This window comes from Planococcus citri, chromosome 5 (assembly GCF_950023065.1).
Source record: "Planococcus citri chromosome 5, ihPlaCitr1.1, whole genome shotgun sequence".
In the NCBI taxonomy this organism is placed as follows: domain Eukaryota; kingdom Metazoa; phylum Arthropoda; class Insecta; order Hemiptera; family Pseudococcidae; genus Planococcus; species Planococcus citri.
The window spans coordinates 52,639,537-52,663,028 of NC_088681.1; the positions used below are offsets into that span (position 1 = coordinate 52,639,537).

Below are 23,492 nucleotides of genomic sequence, written 5' to 3' on the forward strand. Positions count from 1 at the left end.
TCATATATGGATCATTTGACTCGATAAAATTGCGAATAAGTATGATCACAAATACATGAAAATATGCAGCCAGATGATTGTGATCTGTTGATCTTTGATTATTAGCAAACGAATCAAAGTACGTTGGTGCCATTTCTAATCAATGTATAGGTAGACCTAGCGCCTACTTCCTTGCTACTTGATCTACTTTCGTGTTAATTGATCAAAAATATACTTTGCATATTATGACCATTCAACCTGAACTAATGATCACGATACGAAAACCTACCTAAGTAAAATGTCTATAGGTACCTACCTATTTCCTAAAGTTGAAATTTTCAGTATTTAGGTATTATTAGGACGTTTATTTGGAAATTTTCCAACGTTGATAACAGCCACGTGTATTCAACAGACCTATGCACTGCCTCATCAAGTGAAAAATTCACCAACCCATTACTTCTGATAAACGTAATTACTGGTACATTTACCACGACATGCTCGTATGTCCTCGCGTCTTTAAATAAACGTTACAGTACCTACAGTAAATCTTTGTTTAAAAATCAAAACGAGTGTAATTTTTTCGCATTAGGGAGGGGCAGACGAACTCGATTAGACTGTTTATCAACGCGGTAACTGGTAAGTCGGTGGCATTACTTTGTAAGTAAGAGTAAAATTTATTTTAATTAGTCTTAGTTAGATATATAATGTGACGTGAAGATGAAAAGTTCGCGTTTCAACTTGTTTTTAGACCATTTTCGTTAATTTTTGGTAAAGTGAAATTTAAAAGTATGAACGAACGAGATGTTAGTAAGAAGCTTTCGCAAAAGTACGACGAGAACAATGGACCGTAATCTTATTGTATTTTATTGTGTCAAGTTCATGTTTTCATTAGATATCTGTGTACAAAAGTAGACTATTTATGATATTGATATCGTAGTAAGTCTTTGAAGTCGCGCTAAAAATTGAGAACGTGTGACAAAGCAACTCAGGAAAAGGCAGAAGAGTATAGGTACTTACCTACGAAATTTAAATTGAAAATCTTAAAAAAATTTTCCCATACTTAAACTAAAAAGTTCTTTTATCAAAGCCATTCATTTTTAAAATGCCACTTCAAAGTTTTACCGAACTGATAAACGATTCAATAATTATCTATATCCATTAAGAATAGGTTAATAGGTAGGTAGGCTAGGTACCTACTATCTCAGTTTGATTTTATTCATTGGTATTTTTACTATTTTATTTTTTTAGAGAGAAAATCCTCGTTTCAGAAGATCAATTAAATTCAATATGGTGCTCAAAACGATTTCTCGTAGCCTCTGTGATATTTGTATGTTTCAACAACGCTGCTATGCTGTTGTACAATTTAAGTATCGCCGTCGTCGAAATGACATCGGACAAAGTTATCACAATTGGTAATACCACTGTATTTCGAGTAAGTTGACGTTTCACGTGGTCACCCCTCCTCTCCACCCCTCCCTCTAAAAACCCCACCTCTAGTTTTGTTCATGTCATGGTCGACTAATTGTTGGGGAATTAAATAAAAAGACAAAAACAAAAATATAAGTGCACAACTTGCATTAGTTCAAATGAGAAAGAGGAAGGCGATAAAATTTTGAGGGCCCTATTTGGTGCATCTGCCAGGGGCCCCCAACTGACCCAGTCCATCGCTGGAAAGGACACTGAAAAGTCATGTCTTTTCTAAAAATAATAATTGGATAAACATTCGAACTCTCACAACCTTCCAAAACCAGGAATTGAAACATATTTTTTGATTTTTTTTATGTTTTGACCAACTGGTGCAGGAAATAAAGGAGTTAGACCAAGGGGAAAAGATTGGATGTGATCAGCTAGATCTCTGAATAAATTTAATCCATTCAAAACTTTGATCTGATTGAATCTGGTCAGATCAAAATTTAATCCAATGAATGTCCCCGGATTTGATCAGATCAGATCTGATCGTTGCCTTAGTTGCAAAGTAGCGTATGTCCATCTGTTCACTTGATACCTAGTGTAAAAATGCTTTCAATCTGGAGCGCCATCTATTGGGTTTTAGTGGTACCCATTGGGTAGGTATGCTGGCGGGACATGTCCTCAACATATCTACCCAAAATGTACCACTAAAACCCAATAGATGGCGCTCCAGATTGAAAGCACTTTTACACTAGGTATCAAGTGAACAGATGGACATACGCTACTTTGCAACTAAGGCAACGTGATGCAATCTGATCAAACAGGTCTGGCCTGTCTAATCAGACCTTGAGATCTCTTATACTAGATCTGATTCGACTTGAACAGATTTAATTCTACTAAAACGAATTGATCTTATCAAACTTTCAATTCTGGTCGGTTCAATCAGGTACCCCTGTCCTTTCTGATCAGGTCAGTACAGAGTGAATCGGACCAAAACTTGGATCTAGGGAATGTACGGATCTGATCTGATCAGATCCCATTATTTTTGCTAGGAATTTTTATTGGTTCCTCGAGCTTCTCATAATAAGTCGTCATCTGCATGAAAATATTTTCAATTTGTTAATCAGGTGGCTGAATTCCAATGGGATACGATAACAATAGGAATCGTTTCATGCATACACTCATATGGTGGATTAATTGCCTTTCTAGGAGGATATCTGGTGGATAAATTTGGAGGCTCGGTATCTTGTTCATTGAGCATGATGATCTGTGGGGTTTTGACCATACTCCATCCAGCAATATTGTATCTGGATTATAATTTGTTTCTGTTCTGCCGTTTCATAACAGGATTTTTTGTGGTAGGTATCTCATTATGTTAATACATAGAGTCATAGACCCATTTTTATTATTTAGTGAGCTTGAAAATTGGTTTAATAGATACCTATAATGTAAGTAGTTGCAGTAGATGGATCTAGCTGTTTTTTTTTTTAAATTTTATTCTACAAAAAAAATTGAAAAATTATTCTATAATCTTCTCAACTCAGAAAAAATGAGAAATTATCAATCAAATCGTCTCAAAAAATCCTCAAATTTGAAAAAAAAGCCCAGAAAATGAAAAAATCTAATTCCCCCTCCCCCCAAAAAAAGTTTGTTTTTGTGTCAGTGATCAGTAGAGCAGGAAAATAGCGGTTTTAAAAAGGAAAAAATCGGAACATTAATTTTTTTCTTCGGGAATGTGTTCAGCGATGAACCCCCTGAACCACTAAAAAAAACCTACCCTCCTAACCCTGGAGCTAAATTTTTTATGGGGCTAAAACCGGTTCCGATTCACGTTTTTTGCGATTTACTCCGAAAATATTAGGTTTACGAGAAAAACTACCAGGACTAAAAATGTTCCCCTTCAAATTCTCGACAACTTGATACTACGCTCGATACCCATCCCTCAAGAGGGATGCCTAAAAAATGGGGGTGGAAAGAGTAGGCGTTTCAAAAAAGGTCAGTCCAATAAATTGATCAAAGTTACCACTTAATATCATTCGTTTTCGCTCAATTTTTTTTTACAAAGTCTACTCACCCAACTATTGATTACACTACCATTGATTGGTCTTCAACCCTCCCAAGGGGTTGGTGGGGGATGCTTGATTTTTCAAGTAACACACAACTGAATCATGTATTTGAAAAACGAATCTGGACATGCGATATATCGAATAGTATGTTTTCGAGGTCGTTGAATTCGAATACCAACTTATTTTCTGGGTGCAACTCCTCAAAGCCCCTCTATGCCCCAAAAAGGGGGGTTAAAATGTTGAAAAATCGTGAAAAGTTGAGTGATATATCGAATGGTATGTTTTCGAGGTCGCTGAGTACGAATATGAACTTATTTTTTGTGTCCCACCCCCCCATGTCACACTGTGCCCCAACAAGGGGGCCAAAATTTCAAAAAATCATCAAAAAGTCGAGTGATATATCAAATGGAATGTTTTTGAGGTCGCCAAGCACAAACATGAACTTATTTTTTGAGTCCCACCCCACAATGTCCCTCTGTGCCCCAAAAAGGGGGCCAAATTTCGAAATATTGTGAATGGTAGAGTGATATAATATCGAATGGTATGTTTAGTTGGGTGAGTAGACTTTGTAAAAAAAATTTGAGCGAAAACGAATGATATTAAGTGGTAACTTTGATCAATTTATTGGACTGATTTTTTTTTGAAACACCTACTCTTTCCACCCACATTTTTAGACACCCCTCTTGAGGGATGGGTATCGAGCATAGTATCAAATTGTCGAGAATTTGAAGGAGAACATTTTTAGTCCTGATAGTTTTTCTCGTAAACCTAATATTTTCGGAGTAAATCTCAAAAAACGTGAATCGGAACCGGTTTTAGGCCCCTAAAAAAATTAGCTCCAGGGTTAGGAGGGTCGGTTTTTTTGGCAGTTCAGAGGGTTCATCTGAACACATTCCCGAAGAAAAAATTAATGTGCCAATTTTTTCCTTTTTGCCCTCGGTTTTTTACGTTATTTTCTCGCCCGCTCTACAGGTAGGTAAGTATAATTAGGTATCCTTTTTCTTTTTCTTTTTCTTTTTTTTTTTAAGCAAAAACCTCCCCCAATGATCCTCAAAGCTGCTTTGGTTCCCTTGTATGGATCCCTCCTTCCTCCCTCCCCGTGTAGAAAAAACCAGATATATACCACAAGTTTACCACAAAGTAGGTGGTATATCACTGGTTTACTCTTGATATACCATAAAATTGTGGTATACCACTAGTAAACACAAAAAGTAAAATTTACTACTGGTATACAATTTCCCGAAAATGTAAATGCAAAAGTTTACTACTTGTTTACCATTTAGTAAATTTAACAACATAGTACACCAATGGTAAATGAAGGATGTAAAATTTACCACTGGTTTACTATCTTTTAAAAAAGTTTTACCATCTAAAAAATAAAATCATGTTGTATACCACTAGTAAATGTGACGAGGTAAATTTTACTATTGTTCATACCAAGCAAATAATCATTGTTTGCTTTGCTAAAGGATGAAGTTATTCATGTCCAAACTTTCAGTGGCCTAGCCAAGGGGGTGAAGGGGGTCATGCCCCTCTTGTGAGTGAAAATTTGAATGAAAACATACAAAAATGGATGTTTTTTCGTTATTCTGACCCATTTTTTCTAAAATTTTTCGCTTTTCGTTCGCTCCAGCAGTAATTTTGCCTTCATTGTCATATAATCACGACAAGTTTCCTGAAAATTACCCCTCATTTCGATTTTTCATGCCTAAAAATCTGGGTTTTTGCCCCCTCCTTGAGAATATCTTACGCAAATCAGCAAACTTTATAGGTTATTTACAATTTTTCTGAGATTTTTTCATCAACTTTCAAGTTATTTAAGCACATACCCTTCTAAATTTCAGTTCTAGATAATTTTACGATATTTTATTAGAAAAAAATTATAAAAAGCACATCATACTTCATAAAAATCTACAAAAAAAAAAAACATTATAATATTTCTAAACAATGTAATCCATTCAGGAAAAAACATATTTCTTGGGGACTGCTTAGGTATAAAATCAAATATCTTTCATGAACAAATTTTTAATCAAGGTTTCCAGGCGTTTCTCAGATTTTCAGATGGTATTTTTTCAACATTTCAAGGATACACACTAGATTTATGTCTTCCTACCCCATAAACTACCCATTTTCAGTGAAAAAATGTGCACCTCATCACCTATATCCTCATAGAAAAATACACTAAACAAAGTGTACAATCTGGTATCATCTGTAAAATATCACCCCATAAAATAGTTTTGCAAAAAATGAAAGAAAATAAATAAAAACAAAATCATCATATCTCCAAAATTTGACTAAGTCCAAATTTCATAAACTAATAAACCCAAATAACACCACTTCCATCACCGAACGCAGTAGCCCAGTTGTCAGAGCAGAGTGGTAATGAGTGGTGATGTAGAGGTAGCAGGTTCGATCCTCACCCAGGGCACAAAATTTTTTATTTTGAAAAATTTTTTAGGTAGCATTTTAACATCAACCCTTGCTATTCTGTACACACAATGTGCATTTCAAGCCTTTTAAAACAATACAAAGGGCTAGACTTGCATTTCTAAACCAGTTGTAATTTGCATGGTATACCAGTGGTTTACGTGTTTCAATTGATGACTTGTATACAACATGGTATTCAACATAGTAAATCCACCTAGTTAACTGTGTGGTATATGTCTGGTTTTTTTTACACGGGTCCCGTAAAAAAAAAAGAGAAAAAACTAGAATGAATCGAAGCAAGTAGGTGAAAAATTTTCGAAATCTCACCATGTCTGTATTAGAATTTTTCCTAATAGCTCCCTTTACAAGAAAACAATTTCCTTAGTCACTTAAACGATGTGTTGGTCTTGGTCTCGTTGTATGAAGCTTTCAAAACTAAAAAAAAAAAAAAAAATACAAATAAGATACAAATCAAAAATTGAAGCCTGCAGAAAATGTTTCATTTTTGGTCGGAATCTCCCTAATTAACCCACTTCTTAAAGAAAACCCTCCCTCTTGGTCCCCAAACGGATCTCTAAAATATGAAAAACGTCAAATTGAAGTACCTATGTAAAAAAAAATTTCAATTTACACGAAATTGGGGTGATTTCAAAGACTGACCAGTTCAAAATTTAAAAATTTACAAAAAAATAATATAATATACAGACTTTAATTTTTTATTTTAAAAAAATATGTTTTTCAACTTCGAGGAATTCATACAAAGGGGACCAAAATAGCTTGTGGGACGAAATGATGGTTTTCTGGAAGTCCATCGCCCCCGAGATTATTTACTTAGAAGAATTCTGACACAGAAAAAAAGATAATTTTTGGATAGTTTGAATTTATTTTTTGTTTTTTGTCCTATTAATTTGAAATTGGAGAGCTAAAATTTTCCTCTTTTTTTCATAAAAACTATAACAATGGGAGGAGAAAATGGTACCCACCTAATCTTGTTAATCAAGATGATAATATAAGATTTTCTTTCATTTTCTATCGCAATAGAATTGTTTTTTTATTAGCACTGCTGAAATGTACTCCAGATGGTTTCCAAAAAAAGAACGATCTACTCTGATCGCCATTGGATACAATGGAGTAAACGTTGGTGCTGCAATCGCATATCCTTTATTTGGATACATAGCTGATAAATGGGGATGGCAAATGGTCTTCTACGTCTCAGGTAAATACCTAGACCTACACTCCTCTTAAGACGTATTGGTACATACATGTTGAAAATAAGGAGATAGGTACCTATTGTTAAAATATCACATATGAAACTAATCTTGTTATTCTTATCTTAGGAATTATATCGTTATTTATTTCATTACTTTGTCTGATTATTGTAAAGAATCGACCTTCGGAAGATACACGAATTTCTGAATCAGAATTGTCCTATATTCTGATTGGGACTGACGATGCCTCACGAAAAAAAGTATGTTACCTGTTGATGTACATATAACTAAGCCCCTATACAGCAATTTCAAAAATATTTGTATTTAAAAATTACAGGTTGCTCATCCGTACAAAAAAATCTTCTCGTCGAAAGCAGTTTTCGCAGTATGCGTTGGAAAATTCACCAATTTGTGGATAACTACGATTCTTAGCTTGAGCTTGCCTTTATACGTAAAAGGTAATTCATCTGATTTTTATAGAAACGTTGTGTCTCAATAATCCTCGTATTCAACATTTTGCATAAAAATTGTAAAATTAAGTACCTACTTTTAATCAAAGAGTCCAGCTTCAATTAGCTTATTCATTTATTCTTTTTTTAGATCTCACTGGTAAAAGTACAGACGAAGTAGGTCTTATTTCTTCAATACCCGCCATTGGTCAAATTTTAATATTTCCTATAACTGGGGTATTTTTAGACGTGTGGAAAAAAACTACAGAAATTGAATGGACTCTGGTAAGTGCGAATGCTAAATTGATTGCCTGGCTTACAGTTGGCCCCAAACACATTATTCGAGTACCTCCCTATAAATATAAGTAGGTACCTACATAAATTATGTTTGATTAATCAGTCTTCGAATCTTCTATTTTTAAACAGATGCATAAAATAAGCATAGGGTTTGCTTTTCTTAGCTCCAGTGTGTTCTTCCTAGCTGCCATTTTGCTGAACAATTTCACAATGTCGATGATTTTCTTCGCATTGATTCAAATTATGATGTCAATAGTTCCAGCAATTACCGAGTATGTGGCTTTTAATATAATTTAAGTATGGAAAAGAAACGAATTTTGAGAAGGTTTAATTCGCATTTTGCAGGCCTATCTGCGTTAATATTTCACCCAACGACTCCAGCGTGACAGCCTCATTGAGTCAGTTTATGGGTAGTCTTGCCATTGTAGTATCGAGAACTAGTTTCGGTTTTATGACAACTAATCACGTATGTATTTGCAGAATATGTTTACGTATATCTATATTCGCCCACTACGTAGGTAGATGAAGATTTGAATTTTTGAGATTTTTTATTAGAGCTCGCAAGAATGGAACAATTGCTTTCTTCTAACAAGTGGCGTTTTGATCTTTGGAACAGCAGTATTTATTTTATTCGGGTCCAGTGAAGCTCAGTCTTGGTCTTCGATATCGATATTTGAACAAGAACGAGATCCATTAGTGAAATACGATGAACATGGAAAGAGATATTCTAATATCAGCTGATTAGGTTTACTTGTAATTAAAAATCAAATTGTAAAACGCAATCCTAATATTTGTTTCTATCTAAAATTTCCATCCAAACACAAATCTGTCGCCATGTGAAGAATGCGAATACGTCGAATTTTATACCGACAAATGACTAAATACCTACGTAGAACTTAATTAGCATGCCTACCGAATGATCGTAAATACTTACATGAATGTTGTACTTGCATATATTTACAAATTGATAATATTTCTTTTTATTTGCAATGTACATATTACAGAGCAGAATTCTCTCAACGAAATATAATTTTCGAAATTCTTAATTAAAGAAATTATCAGTATCAACCACAGACAATCGTGATTTCCTTATCGGTCAAGTAAATTATACATAAATTCACAAGCACATTGTTGTAATGATAAAAGTTGAAGTAGGTATTTGTTAATTGAGTTCAAGCACTTGTGCTTTCATGGGTATTGTTAGATAGGTACCTACCTATAGGTTATGAAGAGTAATTTGTTTCTTGACCTCAAAATGCATAAATTCAGTTGGTACGACCTTTCCAAATTAATGTAAGCATCACCTCATCGTAGATTTTTTAAAGACCATTCATCTTACTTGAGTAGGTGCTTATAAAAATGTACCTACCTATAACCTTTGGAATTGCAAAAAAATTATCCGAGCTTTTCATCGCGTTTTTTCGAGGTTACGTCGGTATACTTTTTTTCAATCCTCACAATAATTTTTACTTTCAGAAAGATAAAAAAAAACAATCAGTTTTACTTTAAAAAAGTGGATGCAGTTTTCAAATTTTCAAATTGGATAAGAATTTTTTGTGAATTTCAAAACAAATTTTTTTTCAAGTTCATGGCACGAGCTTTTGACCTGAAAAAAGATGTTTCCCAGCCGGCACAAAGATCTCTAAAATTCACCAACAGGAAAAATTTCAGATACTGAAATTAATTTTTTGATTCTTGTAAATTTTTTGGAATTCAAATTTCGCCCATTTCTAGCGAAAAAAAATATAAAATTTGCATAAAAGGTTTAAATTTGGTTTTTACTTTATTTTCAGCCTCCTGAGTCAATTGCAGATGGTTTTGAACTATTCTGGAGCCTTCTGCGGACTTTTAAATTCTTCAACTTTCAAAAAAAAAAAAAAAAAACAGCAAAGTAGATATAGAGTAAAAATGGGATTCAACATTCAAACATTCAACCCATATAAACTTATATTTATCATCTTTGTGACCTTCTTGATCGATTTAGAGATTTATTTTCAAAGTATTTTTGTGCTGATTCAAATTCAAAATTTTCTCCAGTGATTATTTTTGTAAAAAAATAAAAAATTTGTGAATGGAAAAAGCTGAGATTTATTCTTGTATTATATGTATTTTCGACTTCCGAGTTGATTGGTGATAGTTTTGAATCGCTCTGGACCGTAAATTTTCAAATTAAAAAAAAAACACTTTAGGTAAGTAAATATAAGATGAAAATGAAATTTAGCATCTAACAAGGGAACCTCTTGAGGTGTCACACTCCAATTTGAACGAGACTGCGATTTTTGGAAAGAGCATAGTCTAAAACCCCCAAAACCAAATTTTCAAATGCCCAAATTCATCTTTCGATTTTTGGCGAATTTTTGAAAATTCAAAATTGACTGTTTTTGGCGATTTATGCTTTTTTTTAAAAGTACGTACTTGATCAGTAAAAATGGCCAAAATAAGTCCCAAAACTAATATTAATTACCCAAATCCAAATTTCACCATTTTCAGCCATTCTGGAGCTTCCAGCGCGATTTTTCAATTTCTCCAGAATTTTGAATTTGCTCCAGAAGGGAATATGAAGTTGGGCAGCTAAAAATCGAGTTCTATATTACACTCGACCTGTTCAACGAGTTTAGCTACATTTGAGCCGATTTTGAGAGTGACACCTCAAGAGTGGCTTTTTGACCAGCTTTTTTCAAAACTAAAAAATCAAAAGTTTCCCGTTTGTGTGGAAATTTTCAAAATTCACGCAAATCGCTGAATTTTGTCCAAAACTAACCCCCCAAATCCAAATTTCACAATTTCCAGCCATTCTGGAGCCTCCAGCGCAGTTTTTCAATTTCTCCAGAATTTTGAATTGGCTCCAGAAGTCGTGCACATGCAGTTGGGCAGCTAAAAATCGAGTTGTGTATTATACTTGACCTGTTTAACGAGTTTATCTACATTTGAGCTGATTTTGAAAGTGACACCTCAAAAGTGGTTTTTTGACCAGCTTTTTTCAAAATTAAAAAATCAAAAGATAACCGTTTGTGAGGAAATTTTTGAAATTTGTGCGAATCGCTGTATTTCTTCAAGAACCAACCCCCAGAGCTCAAATTCTACCATTTCCAGCCGTTTTGTAGCGAGAGTGACACCTCAAAAAACCACTCTTGAGGTGTCACTCTCAAAATCGGCTCAAATGTGGATAAACTCGTTGAACAGGTCAAGTGTTATATACAACTCGATTTTTGGCTGCCCAACTTCATATTCACGCCATCTGGAGCAAATTCAAAGTTCTGGAGAAATTGAAAAATCGCGCTGGAAGCTCCAGAATGGCTGAAAATGGTGAAAATGGATTTGGGTAATTAATATTAGTTTTGAGACTTATTTTGACCATTTTTACTGATCAAGTACGTACTTTTAAAAAAAGCATAAATCGCCAAAAACAGTCAATTTTGAACTTTCAAAAATTCGCCAAAAATCGAAAAATGAGCTTGAGCATCTGAAAATTTGGTTTTGGGGGTTTTAGACTATGCTCTTTCCAAAAATCGCAGTCCCGTTCAAATCGGAGTGTGACAACTCAAGAGGTTTCCTTGTAAGACTCGGATTGACCGTCAAGGTGATCTTTTAGATCGATTTATGCACAATTGCACATATTCTCTAAATCATTTTGTTCTCGTTCAAATCCGTTTATTTTCACCTCGTTTACAGCATTTTTTTCGAAAACTGGAGAATTCGAAAATTCACTGGAGACTCCATAAAATGGTTCAAAACTGTTACTAATCGACTCAGAGATCAATAATGAAATGCGAACCGAATTTAATATTTTTCGTTTAAGTACGCGATAGGTATACATGAAGAATATATATATATTTTTTTAAGTTATACCTAGAGAAAATTTTGGTTTTGAACCAGTACAAAAAGATTTTGAAAATACGATATGTCTTAATCGTTTGAAAGAATCACAGCAAAGATGGCGAATTCATGTGAATGGGTACTGAATTTCATTTTTACCCCCACTTTACAGTGCTTTTTTGAAAACTAAAAACACTCCAAATTCATCATGGAGGCTCCAGAACAGTTTGAAACCATCACCAATCGGCTCAGCCCAATACGTCAAAATTAAGTTACAAATTAAATTTAAAATCTTTCATGTCCATTTAATCAAGTTTTGATTTTTTCATGAGAAATGGACCAAATTTGAATTTTTTTTAAATCATCAAAAATTGAAAAATGAATTTCAGCTTCTGATAACTTTGCTTTTGGTAAAATTTGGAGTCCTTTTTCAAATGCCATCTTGTTCGGTTCAAAAAATGTTATGCCAGTTCAGATAGGTACTTACTTCTCTTATGAGGATTGAGGATAGTTTATTTATTTTCATATTTGCAAAATTGGATTCATTTTTTTTTTTTGCAGTTTTATTTTATTATACATTACTATGTATAAGTAACGTCAATGTGAACATTTTGGCATTTAATTTTAATTTTAAATGTTTGCTTAAATTTTTTGAAATATGTTCCGAACATTTTTGAATTGTTTAAAAATTTCTTGCCAAAAATATCTGGTAAATAAAATAAATAAAATTCTGTTTCAATTATTTTTGTACCTAACGAAAAAAATGTTAATTTACTTACCTACTTGCTGTTGAAATCTTGAAATAAAAAATTGAAACTTGATTCAATCTGACTGAATCTGATCTGAAGAGTTTTTTTTATTATACCTATTTTTTTTATTTTTTTAGGGAAAAGTAAATATGTAACATTATTTTTATTTTCAACGAATATATATACTTATCAATTCTTCAGTCCTCACTCATCATCAGACGAGCAATAATCCGAAGAATCATCATCTGTACTACAGACAAAATAACAATCCCGAAGATCCGGTGTAAACTTACTACTGACATTTTTCCTATTGAGTTCAATACGATAAGTTTTCTTATCGTTGGACAATTTCAAAGGAACCGAGTTCACAATAATCGAAAGAAGTGGATCTTTCTCGAATATAAATTCTCTATGTACACCCGGATCATTGAGTTTTTCCAGATTTACTCCTCTTCTATGTGTATAACCAGGATATCGATCAGCTCCAAAATGTCTCTTTCTTATCAACTTGTAGCCAGCTTGCATGGACCCTTTAACTAAGTTTTGTTTATACTGACGACGATCTCGCCACTCCTCTTCTTCGATTCCTTGCATTATTGTGATATGAATTCGATCGCCTTTCAATTGGATTTTTTCACACGAATAGAAAAAATCTGCGATCATTTGTACGCATAGTTCTCTCTCTTCTTCCGTGAATGCCCGCCAAGGACAATTCCAGTGTATTCGTTTGAATCTTTCGCTTTTGAGCGAAGGATTTGTATGGAGTTTTGTGGCGTCAACTCCGAATAGAACTTTTACGCCTTTTTCTTTCAGAGAATCAATTCTTGTGGCTCTTTGTTTCATTATTTCAGGTTCAACATCCCACGCTGGTGCTTCTGCAAGTTCAGTGGCCACAATGGCTCGGGCAAGTTGTGGATGCTTATCGATGTGTTTGTTGATCAATGCCTCGGTGTAGCTGAAATCACCTTCTCCTATGAATAATCGATGTTTATATGTGTTTTTTTTACCTGGGCTGGATCGATTTTGGTGAATTTTTTCTGATTTCATTTTTTCTCCACTATTTTTATCCCTTGATTGGTGATCTGGTACGATTTGTTTGGGTCTTCAAAGGAGATTGATTTTAAGCAGATTTTGATGATTTTAGGTTGAATTGCTTTATCTGTAGGAGGAAATTATCACAAAAATTAGAAGGTATATGGTTGCTTTTTTTGAGTTTTTTTTCTTAATCTGCACCAAGTTTGGAGAAAAATTATTTTTAATCAAAAAAATTATAGGTGCCTAATAAGCAATGAAATCAATTTATTATTTTTTTTTTTCGGGAAGTTATACGCGAGCAGAAAAAACTGTTTTTGAGGAAATTCTCAGAATTTTTTACTTAAGTTAAAAAATTACCGCATATTTTATGAATATGAACACAAAGCACCGGTTTATCATTCAATAGTAAAATTAAAAATACATACCTTATTATGTGACTGCAATTGATCCAGCAGACTTATGAATACTCTGAATTGAATTTCATTACGAAACAGTAGGTACCTACTATAAAATTGGAAATAAAAACTTTTCAGCAGTACCTATCTAAATTTTGAAGACTCTTGAGTATTTATCTGCGATAAAAGCAATAAAAAATTTCGAACTTTTGTGTGATACCTATTATCAGACACTTGACTTTGTCGTTCAATTTTTAAATTTCTCGTTCACGTTTATTGATTTTTATTTTCTCTTGTTCAATTCATTGCTTGATAACAGGTACTGTACTGTACTGTACTCATGTCACTTTATTCAACCTCTTGAGAAGCTCCTGGGTCAACTCTCCTTGAAATATGTTGCTCATTTGAAAATTCAAGCTCTTGTGGCTCCAAATAATTTCATTGCCGAAATTTTGGACAGCTTGATCAAAAAATCCTTCAAAGGTCAGATCCGGAAATTCTCTAGATTAGATTCTGTTTGATTGTCAAGTTTTGGATCTGCCTACAAAGAGTTTTCACAAATATAGGCACTTAAGATTGGGAAAAAACCTACCTAGGTTCCTTTATTTTACATTTTGATGATTTTTTTCCTCGACTCGGGTAAGTATAGTACGTAAGTACATATTTCATTTTACGTTACACATAATTTCAGCTAAGATGTAAAAAACATGGAAAACAATGTTGACTTGATAACTTGATAAAATAAGCCTGCGTTGAAATTATCGTTCGAACAAATAATTTTAAAGATAAAGAAAAATATGATATCCCAGTTTGATGATCCCATGATTTTATTTCAAAATGTTGGTGGAAAATTACAGTTTCATATTCATTGTAAAGTAGGTATGTGTGTGTGTAATTTATCGTAGAAAAATAAGTTGATAGGTACCTACAAATAAATTTTCCACAAAAATTGAGAGAAACTTACGCAACGTAAAGGCTGAGGTAGGTAGTAAATAAGTAATTCTACACGTGCTTTCTTAGGTAGCATTATTTTATGATAATAAACGAACAGTACCCTATTTTAAAACACACCTTGTTTGAAGGCAACGTTGTTTTAGGTATGATAATTTCACCTACAAATTTTGAAAAACGAAATCGTTGGTACATCGCATGATATAAAATGTGTAGGCTACCTACTTGAATATGAGACAAAATGGTCTTGTCCTTTTTTCAAAATCCCTTATCAATATAGAAAAAGAAGTACTTAACGAAGCATCTTAAATCTTTTAAAAAACCCATTCTTAATCAAAAAGTAGCCCCAAAATTTTCCTAAATGTCCAAAAATCGATCTCATACTGGGAACTTGTCTCTAGAAATAGTGAAAAATTGAAAAAAATAAAAATTCTTTTCAATGCTTATTCCTATCTTTGAAATGAAGGCGTCCAGCCACTTAAGGTCATTGACCCGTCTGTCTGGCCTCTCAATGTCGTCTGTTTGGCCGTCTGGCTTCTTAAACTCATTGACTTGTCTGTCTGGCTTCCCACAGTCGTCTGTCTGCTCGTCTGGCCTCTTAAGGTCATTGACCCTACCGTCTGGCTTCCAAAGGTTGTCTGTCTGTCCGCCTGGCCTGGACAAGATTGATCTTGGCGATTTTTTCCTGATGCCATGTAGGTACCTATTTTTCACTGCTTCGACCACCTTGATTAATAATCAGGGTTCTTTCTAAAACACAAAAAATAAATCATTTTTTTCAAAATGTTCAAATTGAAATTACCTATAAATACGCATGACCCTGATACCATTTTCGATATTGGCTTCAATTCATTTCTGCCAGGGATGGGGGAGAGGGGGATTCAAAGATTTTGGGACCAGAGAAATTTCCATCGTCGTGGCGCATTTTTTTTACAGTTCAAGCTGATATTTTGATCCGATAGCAGAAAATGTTTCTTAATCATTTTTATCAATCACCCAAATCACCACGACGATAGAAATTTCTGTGGTCACAAAGATTTTTATCTAGAACAACTTTGTACTGCATTTTTCTTGGGGTAGGGGGGATAAAAAAAATATTTGAATTTTAATTAGAAAAACGGGATCGAAAAATGAACCTGTGGGGTGGGACCGACCACGACTAGGAACTTTGAGCTGAGCCATTCAATCGATTCCTTGTGTGGGGGGGTGAGAAGAAGGGGGTACAAGCAAGTTTGAATGCGGTCAAATGGGTGAGGTAATGGTACTGAACCAAACACTGAAAAAAAATCACGCATCTTGTTTACCTACTTTTAAATAAGTCGCCTGAGGACAGAAATTTGATAATTTTTTGACAATTATTCGATTAGGTATCTATAGAGGTTGAATTTTTGGAAAAATTAGAAGCTTTTTGAGAACAGAAATATTACGAATACCAACATACCTGAATACGTGACTGCAGTTGACCCAGGTGACTTATGGCTGCGAAGGTAGGTAGATAGTAGGTAACAATAGAATTTATTCTGAATTGAATTTATGTACGAGCGAAACTGCAAGTTTGAAAATTTGAAATAATAAACTATTTATCAAGTGCCTGCGTATCTAAATATGAAATTTACGAAAGCGTTGTATGATTCAGCGGCTCTCATATTTATCTGCGATATAAAAGCAATAACAATTTTCAAATTTTTGCGTGGTAGATATTATCAGGGTACTTCAATTTTTAAATTTTTCGTCCACGTTCATCGATTATTCTCTTATTAGATAGGTAATTTGCTTGATAACGTTCGCGTTATTTTTTTAACCTGTACATACTTACCATACATCAAGTAAACTATAGTAAATAGACCGACTGGTTTTGGAGACCAGGTTTAGAATAAATTTTTCTATTTTATCCAAAACTGGCCACCTGGTCTGAAATCATTTTCAGTATACAGCGGGTATCCCTGCAACAGGCAAAAAAAAGTTTTGAACCGAACAAGATAAAATTAAAGAGCATGCGAAAATACGCCATCAGTCAAAACTTCCTGGAGCTAAAGTGCATTTTTCGATTTTTGATGAATTTTCAATGATCAAATATTTGGACCAAAAAAAATTTTTAAAGATTCAAAATTTTACCACGTTGATCTAGAATGTTTAAATTTGGCATGTACACTATTTTCGATTCTTCGAATTAAATGGAAACGGTTTAGAACAGTCTTGAGCAGTTTTGGAACCTCCAGCTAATGTTGAAAGCTGAAATTTTCGCAAAATTTTAATATGTATGAAGAAGTTGCAAAGCTAAAATTTACTTCATGCTCTAATATTTCAACATACCGAGTTCACTGAAAATAGTATTAGGTCACTTTAGAGCCTCCAATAATATTTTGGAAATCTCGGTTCCCCAAAAAATGTGAAATCGGTCGGGGAGAACTTCAACTCAAAAACTGTTCGAAACCGTTTTCAATCTCTTCAGTGGGTCAAAAATGGGGTAGGTATGTGTTTCAAGTAGCCACTCTTGAGTACTTTGGGTGGCCACTTTTGAATTTTTGCAATTTTAAAGTGTCCTTTTTTGGGCAAAAACTGCAATTTTCAAAAAAAAATTTCGCCTGCAAAGTTGATGTGGTTTTCAAAAATAAAGAGCTCAAAAGATTCGAAATTCTCTCTACTTTTCAATTGATATAATTTTGAAGCCAGTAACAGTAGGTTGTAATCTATGAATTGCCAGGTTTCATTTATCTAGAACAAAAAAAAAAAAAAAAAAAAAACAGAAGTCGATATTTTTAGCATTGCACTTTATCTATCTCTGAATTCAAATCTGAAAGTTGTTTATTGTTTTATAATCGCAGATAAGCAATGAGCTGCTTGATCTCGTACACACGTATTCAACATTTTAATAAACTAATAATACTTTTGGATATTTTTATTTACTTAGAATTGCAATTAAAAATTCACCGTTGACAGTAAAGTGAATTTTTCTTATCAAATGCATAAAATAATTGGGTAATATGATTTATTATAGGTATTCAAACGCGAATGTCGGTATATAATTCGAGTAATGTTGCAGTGTCGTTTAATTTGCACTTCAATCACGACTATCTCCTTTACTTTTACCTATCTACATGCGAGATGATTTAGTTCGAGAAGAAATTCGTAGAGAATTTAATATTTTATCAGTATTCAGTACCTATACGAGAAGTCAAGTCGTAAGTCTACTAGATCAACTGTGGTAAAATAAGGTATGTTTGTATATTTTTAATCTTCATTCTTGTGTAATTGCTTATTTTGAATTCGTTTTTAAAGAATCTAAACTCTGTACCTATTTTAGAAATTTTTAGAGAAAATAATTTTTGGTAAATTTTCATTTAAAAAAAAAAAAAAAAAACAGAAAACACACAATAACTATCTACACCCTGAAAACAATTAGAAATTGAATAATAATAATTGGAAAAAAAACAGAAAACAGAAAACTCACACTGTCAAACTACATTTTGCAAATATTAAAAATTAATTTTTCTATAAAATTGAATATTAATAATCAAAAAAAGATGTCTATTGGAATGAATGAAAATAGTTAGAATATTGTTATCAGTATAGACAAGTACAAATAATCACTTTCGTTCCAGATTTTCCTTCCAAACCTACCTAGTTATTAAATTACTTATAACCTTGAACATTTAAATTTCAAAAAAGCAACCGCCTTACTTAATTTGTATTATTAATTTCTACAGGTAGAAGTACTACATCCAACACTGTAATCGATCTCTCTTGAAAATATCCAAACATGTCCACCGAATGTGCCAGAAAACAGACGCATCAACCTGCAGAAGGCGAAGCTCGCCAACCCCAATCCAGCTGTCCAATCAAAAAGAAAAAATACCGTCGTAGATTATTCATAGGAGAAGGCGATTTCGGCTACACCGAAGGACTACTCAATAAACACCTCGATAAACACAAAGACCTTGCCAAATACATCGTCGCCTGTGAACTTTACGACACACCAGTATGGGGTGCTGAGTCAGACATAATCGACGAACGAATCAAACGAATTAATTCGTTGAAAGAACGAGGAGTAACGGTACATTTCGGAATAGATGGCAGAGAACTTCATAGAAACCCGAAACTCAAAGGCGAAAGATTCCAACGCATACAATGGAATTGTCCCTACCTTTTACCAGGCACTAGCGAGAATGAATTCCAACAGGTGATCGTCGATTTCTTCTACTCTTGCGAGAAAATCCAATTAAAAGGAGATAGAATACATATCACTTTGATACAAGGGTTAGAAGATGAGGATTGGCGTGATCGTAGACAATACGAACATAATCTGGTGAAAGGATCTATGCAGTTTGGGTACAAGTTGATAAGGAAAAGAAGGTTTGGAAAAGATCGGTATCCTGGTTACCAGCATAGGAAAGGTGAAAATCTCGAAAAACTTAATGTACCAGGGGTACATAGGGAATTTGTGTTTGAGAAAGATCCTACTTTTTCTGTCATCGTTAACTCGGTTCCTTTGAAGATGTCCAACGATAAGAAAACCTACCGGATTGATATTAATAAGAAAAATGGTGCGAAAACATTCAGACCAGATCTTGGTGATTGCTATTTTGTGTGTAGTACGGATGACGATTCGTCAGATTATTGTTCGTCTGATGAGTGAGAAGAAAGTCGATGCAAGATGTCGCTTTGTAATATTCAATATAGATATTATATTTATATTAGTGATTAAGTAGGTAGATGTTTATCTAGAATATTTGCGCATGTATTTTTTTTTTTTGAAGGATTGTGTTATGATAATTGCATTATTGAACAATAAAATGTCATTTTATTTCTCATTTGTTAATGTTTCATTTGAAAAATAAATAAATAGGTAAAATATGTTCGAATCTCGGCGATTAAAAATACACGTAAATAGGAAAATCAGTTGGGCAAGTACCATATTAATTTCAGCAAAAATTAATCATAAAGTTTTGGCACTATTAAAAAGAAAAGGTAGGTACTTGAGTGGACTAACTCGACGATTTCGGATGAATTTGCCCAATATTTTCGACCGAATTTTTGTAAATTCTCAAACAATGTAGAGACTTGAAGAGCAAGTTTCATTTTTTTTTTTTTTTTTTTTTTTTTTGAAAGAATAATAGTATAAAAATGTGTGAGAGATAATAATTGTTTTAAAAAATCCAGGAAAGAGCATTCGAATGTTTTTGTAAATTGTTAAACAATGAAGAAAGCATGTTTCATTTTTTTTTTGTTTTTTTTTTTTGAAAAATAATAATATGAAAATATGCGAAAGAAAAATTGTTAAAAAAATCTAGAAAAGAGCATTCGAATATTTTTGTAAATTTTTAAACAATGTAAAAAGCATGTTTCATTTTTTTTTTTTTTTTAAATAATAATACGAAAATATGTAAGAAAATAATTGTCTTTAAAAAATCCAGAAAAGAGCATTCAAATTTTTCAACATTAGGTATAATTGAGATCATTTCAATTTTCAATCTCTACAGAAATCGTTTCTAAAATTGAAAATTTCATTCGATGGATTTAATCGTTTTTAGGGAAAACTTCATGTCGAAGATTCATAATAATTTTCTACAATGTTTATAAATTTTCAACGGAAAATTTGAACTCAATTCTCAAGTAAGAACCTATTTCTAACCTTTTTCTTTCTTTTTTTTTTTTTTTTTGTGAACATTTTTGGAAAAATTGACAAGGCTGTATAATCTTATCTGCTTTTTGAAAGAAATGTTATCTAGTGCCAATGTTTACTCATTGCTTATTTATCGTACAATGTAACAAGAAGGTATACAATTCTTTACTTAATGTTGTTTTTTTTTTCAGATTTAATTTTGAGTATAAATTATTATAGTTGCAAAGTTACCTTCAAAAAAGATATAGCTGCCATCACTGTCACATGCACACGTGAATCTAATTCATAATATGTACCAAATGTTGAAAAATGAAAATAAATGAAGGTCATTACGGATGAACATTTTTTCAATTAAAAACTGCGGAGCTCTTGTCCATTGATTCTGCTATATAGGTACGCTAAAATCAATGCTCGTGTCCTTCTACGAATATACCCAGCTGTTTTTTCATAAAATCATGTTTTCGAGTCTCTGCTTTCCTTTTTTTTTTCGTCTTTCAAACTCACATTCCAACAAACCTTTTCAGTGGTCCATATGTCTTTTTAAATGTAGACAAACATCGCCCTCCCTTCACTTCCGCATACACTGGTCCCTTTAAAGTCTTGAAACGTGGAGACAAAACCTTCATTATTCTTTTCAATTGACGCGGCGCCTCAAACCTGCTCTCTTTATTTCCGATGCTGATGCAATTCCACAATCAATCACCCAGTCATCTTCACGGACAAACAGTTTCTAAACTCCTAGGTACCCTACCGCTTGCTATTTCTTCTCCTCCAGGTCTGGCTGCTTAAAGGCCAGTTGTCCGTTTTAGTTTTAAGTAACAACAATGGTCTATGTAGGCATCTTTTATCTTTACAATTTTTACAACCTTTGTTGACCTTTTTTTTTGTATCCATTTCCACGTATTTTGTATAACAGGTACCATATGCTACATCTCATTCTTCTGCAATGATGGTTCTGTCTATTTCAACTGTTTATTTTGTGGGGAAGTCATGCGGAGCTCGCGTCCGTCAATGAATCTAGCTCTATTTCATAAAATCACTTTACGAGTATCTGCTTTCTCTTTATTCTGTCTTTCTCTCTTTCCTGTGAACTCTCGTCCTTGAACCTGTTTCTAACTACCCTCGTTCTCGTCGATCTCTTGGTATCCCTTCTCCCTCTCTAGCAAAAAGAAACGGTCTCTAGTTTCGTCTTCAAATGCTAATTATATTACGAGATGCTGCGATATTTTCCAATGCATGAGTGATTTTCAAACTTTACTCAATTCTATTTAGAAAAACCAACCCAACTACTTGAACAATGCCATTTTTTTCGTGGAAATTATTTTATTTTATTGTATAATATGTATTTCCTTCGTAAATATTGTTCACTTGAATAATTTTTGCAAAGACAATTTTTTTTGAACATTTTTTTAACTCTTCAGAGATGTGCATAAAAGATTTTTTATATTCTTTGTTTAGTGAAAATTGTCAAAAACGACTGAAGAATGATAAAATACCTCAAACTTTTGAGAAAAATATTGAAGTCGCGTAAATTATTGAAATTTGACATCCTCGTATGCATGTGTGTAAATTAAAGAATTAATCAAAATGTTTCAAAAAAAAATTGAATGAAATTTTCTTTAAAAGTATGCACTTTAGGTAGGTATTCCAAGAATTCATGAAAAATCAGCATAATTGAGCTAGGTAAATGTTGCCAAAATTGCTTCAAATTTTTTTAAAATGTTATAAAGTGTCTCGGAATCTGATTGTGAGTAAAATATCTTAAAAGTTTCCATTTTACAAGGGAACCTCTTGAGGTGTCACACTCTGACTTGAACGGGACTGCAATTTTTGGAAAGAGCATAGTCTAAAACCCCCAAAACCAAATTTTCAGGTGCCCAAGTTCATTTTTCGATTTTTAGAGAACTTTTTAAATTCAAAATTGAGTGTTTTTGGCGATTTATGCTTTTTTTAAAAAGTACCTACCTGATCAATAAAAATGGTCAAAATAAGTCCCAAAACTAATATTAAGTACCCCAAATACAAATTTCACCATTTCCAGCCATTCTGGAGCCTCCAGCGAGATTTTTCAATTTCTCCAGAATTTTGAATTTGCTTCAGAAGGCGTGAATATGAAATTGGGCAGCTAAAAATCGAGTTGTATATTACACTCGACCTGTTTAACGAGCTTATCTACATTTGAGCCGATTTTGGAAGTGACACCTCAAAAGTGGCTTTTTGACCAGCATTTTTCAAAATTTAAAAATCCAAAAAATCAAGAGTTTCCCGTTTGTGTGGAAATTTTTGAAATTCCCGCGAATCGCTGTTTTTTTTCCAAAACTAACCCCCCAAATCAAAATTTCACAATTTCCAGCCATTCTGGAGCCTCTAGCGCGATTTTTCAATTTCTCCAGAATTTTGAATTTGCTCCAGAAGGCGTGAATATGAAATTGGGCAGCTAAAAATCGAGTTGTGTACTATATTCGACCTGTTTAACGAGCTTATCTACATTTGAGCCGATTTTGGAGGTGACGCCTCAAGAGTGGTTTTTTGACCAGCATTTTTCAAAATTAAAAAATCCAAAATGTCACATGATGACCGTTTGTGAGGAAATTTTTGAAATTTGTGCGAATCGCTATATTTCTTCAAGAACTAACCTCCGGAGCGCAAATTCTACCATTTCCAGCCGTTTTGGAGCGAGAGTGACGCCTCAAAAAACCACTTTTGAGGTGTCACTCTCAAAATCGGCTCAAATGTGGATTAAACTCGTTAAACAGGTCGAGTGTAATATACAACTCGATTTTTAGCTGCCCAACTTCATATTCACGCCTTCTGGAGCAAATTCAAAATTCTGGAGAAATTGAAAAATCGCGCTGGAGGCTCCAGAATGGCTGGAAATGGTGAAATTTGGATTTGGATAATTAATATTAGTTTTGGGATTTATTTTGACCATTTTTATTGATCAAGTACGTACTTTTTTTTAAAAAAGCATAAATCGCCAAAAACAGTCAATTTTGAATTTTCAAAAATTCGCATAAAATCGAAAAATGAACTTGGGCAGCTGAAAATTGGTTTTGAGGGTTTTAGGCTATGCTTTTTCCAAAAATC

The 23,492-nt window shown here is 33.4% G+C and overlaps 2 protein-coding genes and 2 long non-coding RNA genes across 6 annotated transcripts; 2 read left to right on the forward strand and 2 right to left on the reverse strand.

The window, feature by feature from the left end:
- The first annotated feature begins 518 nt into the window (after nucleotides 1-518).
- LOC135846629 (vesicular glutamate transporter 3-like) lies at nucleotides 519-12,493 on the forward strand. 3 transcript variants are annotated; one of them, XM_065365832.1, is made up of 10 exons: nucleotides 519-615; nucleotides 1,228-1,411; nucleotides 2,517-2,747; nucleotides 6,924-7,098; nucleotides 7,220-7,350; nucleotides 7,428-7,548; nucleotides 7,691-7,824; nucleotides 7,966-8,108; nucleotides 8,182-8,302; nucleotides 8,392-12,493. In XM_065365832.1, exons 2-10 carry the CDS (start codon nucleotides 1,328-1,330, stop codon nucleotides 8,575-8,577), a joined length of 1,326 nt encoding a protein of 441 aa, XP_065221904.1. In that variant the 5' UTR covers nucleotides 519-615; nucleotides 1,228-1,327; the 3' UTR covers nucleotides 8,578-12,493. The 3 variants fall into 3 exon arrangements, with proteins under 3 accessions (XP_065221904.1, XP_065221905.1, XP_065221903.1); XM_065365833.1 differs by lacking the exon at nucleotides 519-615 and adding an exon at nucleotides 618-636; XM_065365831.1 differs by lacking the exon at nucleotides 519-615 and adding an exon at nucleotides 644-805.
- A 56-nt stretch (nucleotides 12,494-12,549) lies between these two features.
- On the reverse strand, nucleotides 12,550-13,979 carry LOC135846631 (uncharacterized). The gene is made up of 2 exons (XR_010558992.1): nucleotides 13,862-13,979; nucleotides 12,550-13,560 (listed from the first exon to the last, which is right to left on the reverse strand). It is a non-coding gene; the product is annotated as an uncharacterized LOC135846631 (long non-coding RNA).
- A 657-nt stretch (nucleotides 13,980-14,636) lies between these two features.
- On the reverse strand, nucleotides 14,637-17,667 carry LOC135847024 (uncharacterized). The gene is made up of 2 exons (XR_010559070.1): nucleotides 16,224-17,667; nucleotides 14,637-15,532 (listed from the first exon to the last, which is right to left on the reverse strand). It is a non-coding gene; the product is annotated as an uncharacterized LOC135847024 (long non-coding RNA).
- Nucleotides 17,668-17,841: 174 nt separating this feature from the next.
- Nucleotides 17,842-19,593, forward strand: LOC135847023 (uncharacterized). The gene is made up of 2 exons (XM_065366402.1): nucleotides 17,842-17,997; nucleotides 18,490-19,593. Exon 2 carries the CDS (start codon nucleotides 18,543-18,545, stop codon nucleotides 19,416-19,418), a length of 876 nt encoding a protein of 291 aa, XP_065222474.1. The 5' UTR covers nucleotides 17,842-17,997; nucleotides 18,490-18,542; the 3' UTR covers nucleotides 19,419-19,593.
- Nucleotides 19,594-23,492: the final 3,899 nt, after the last annotated feature.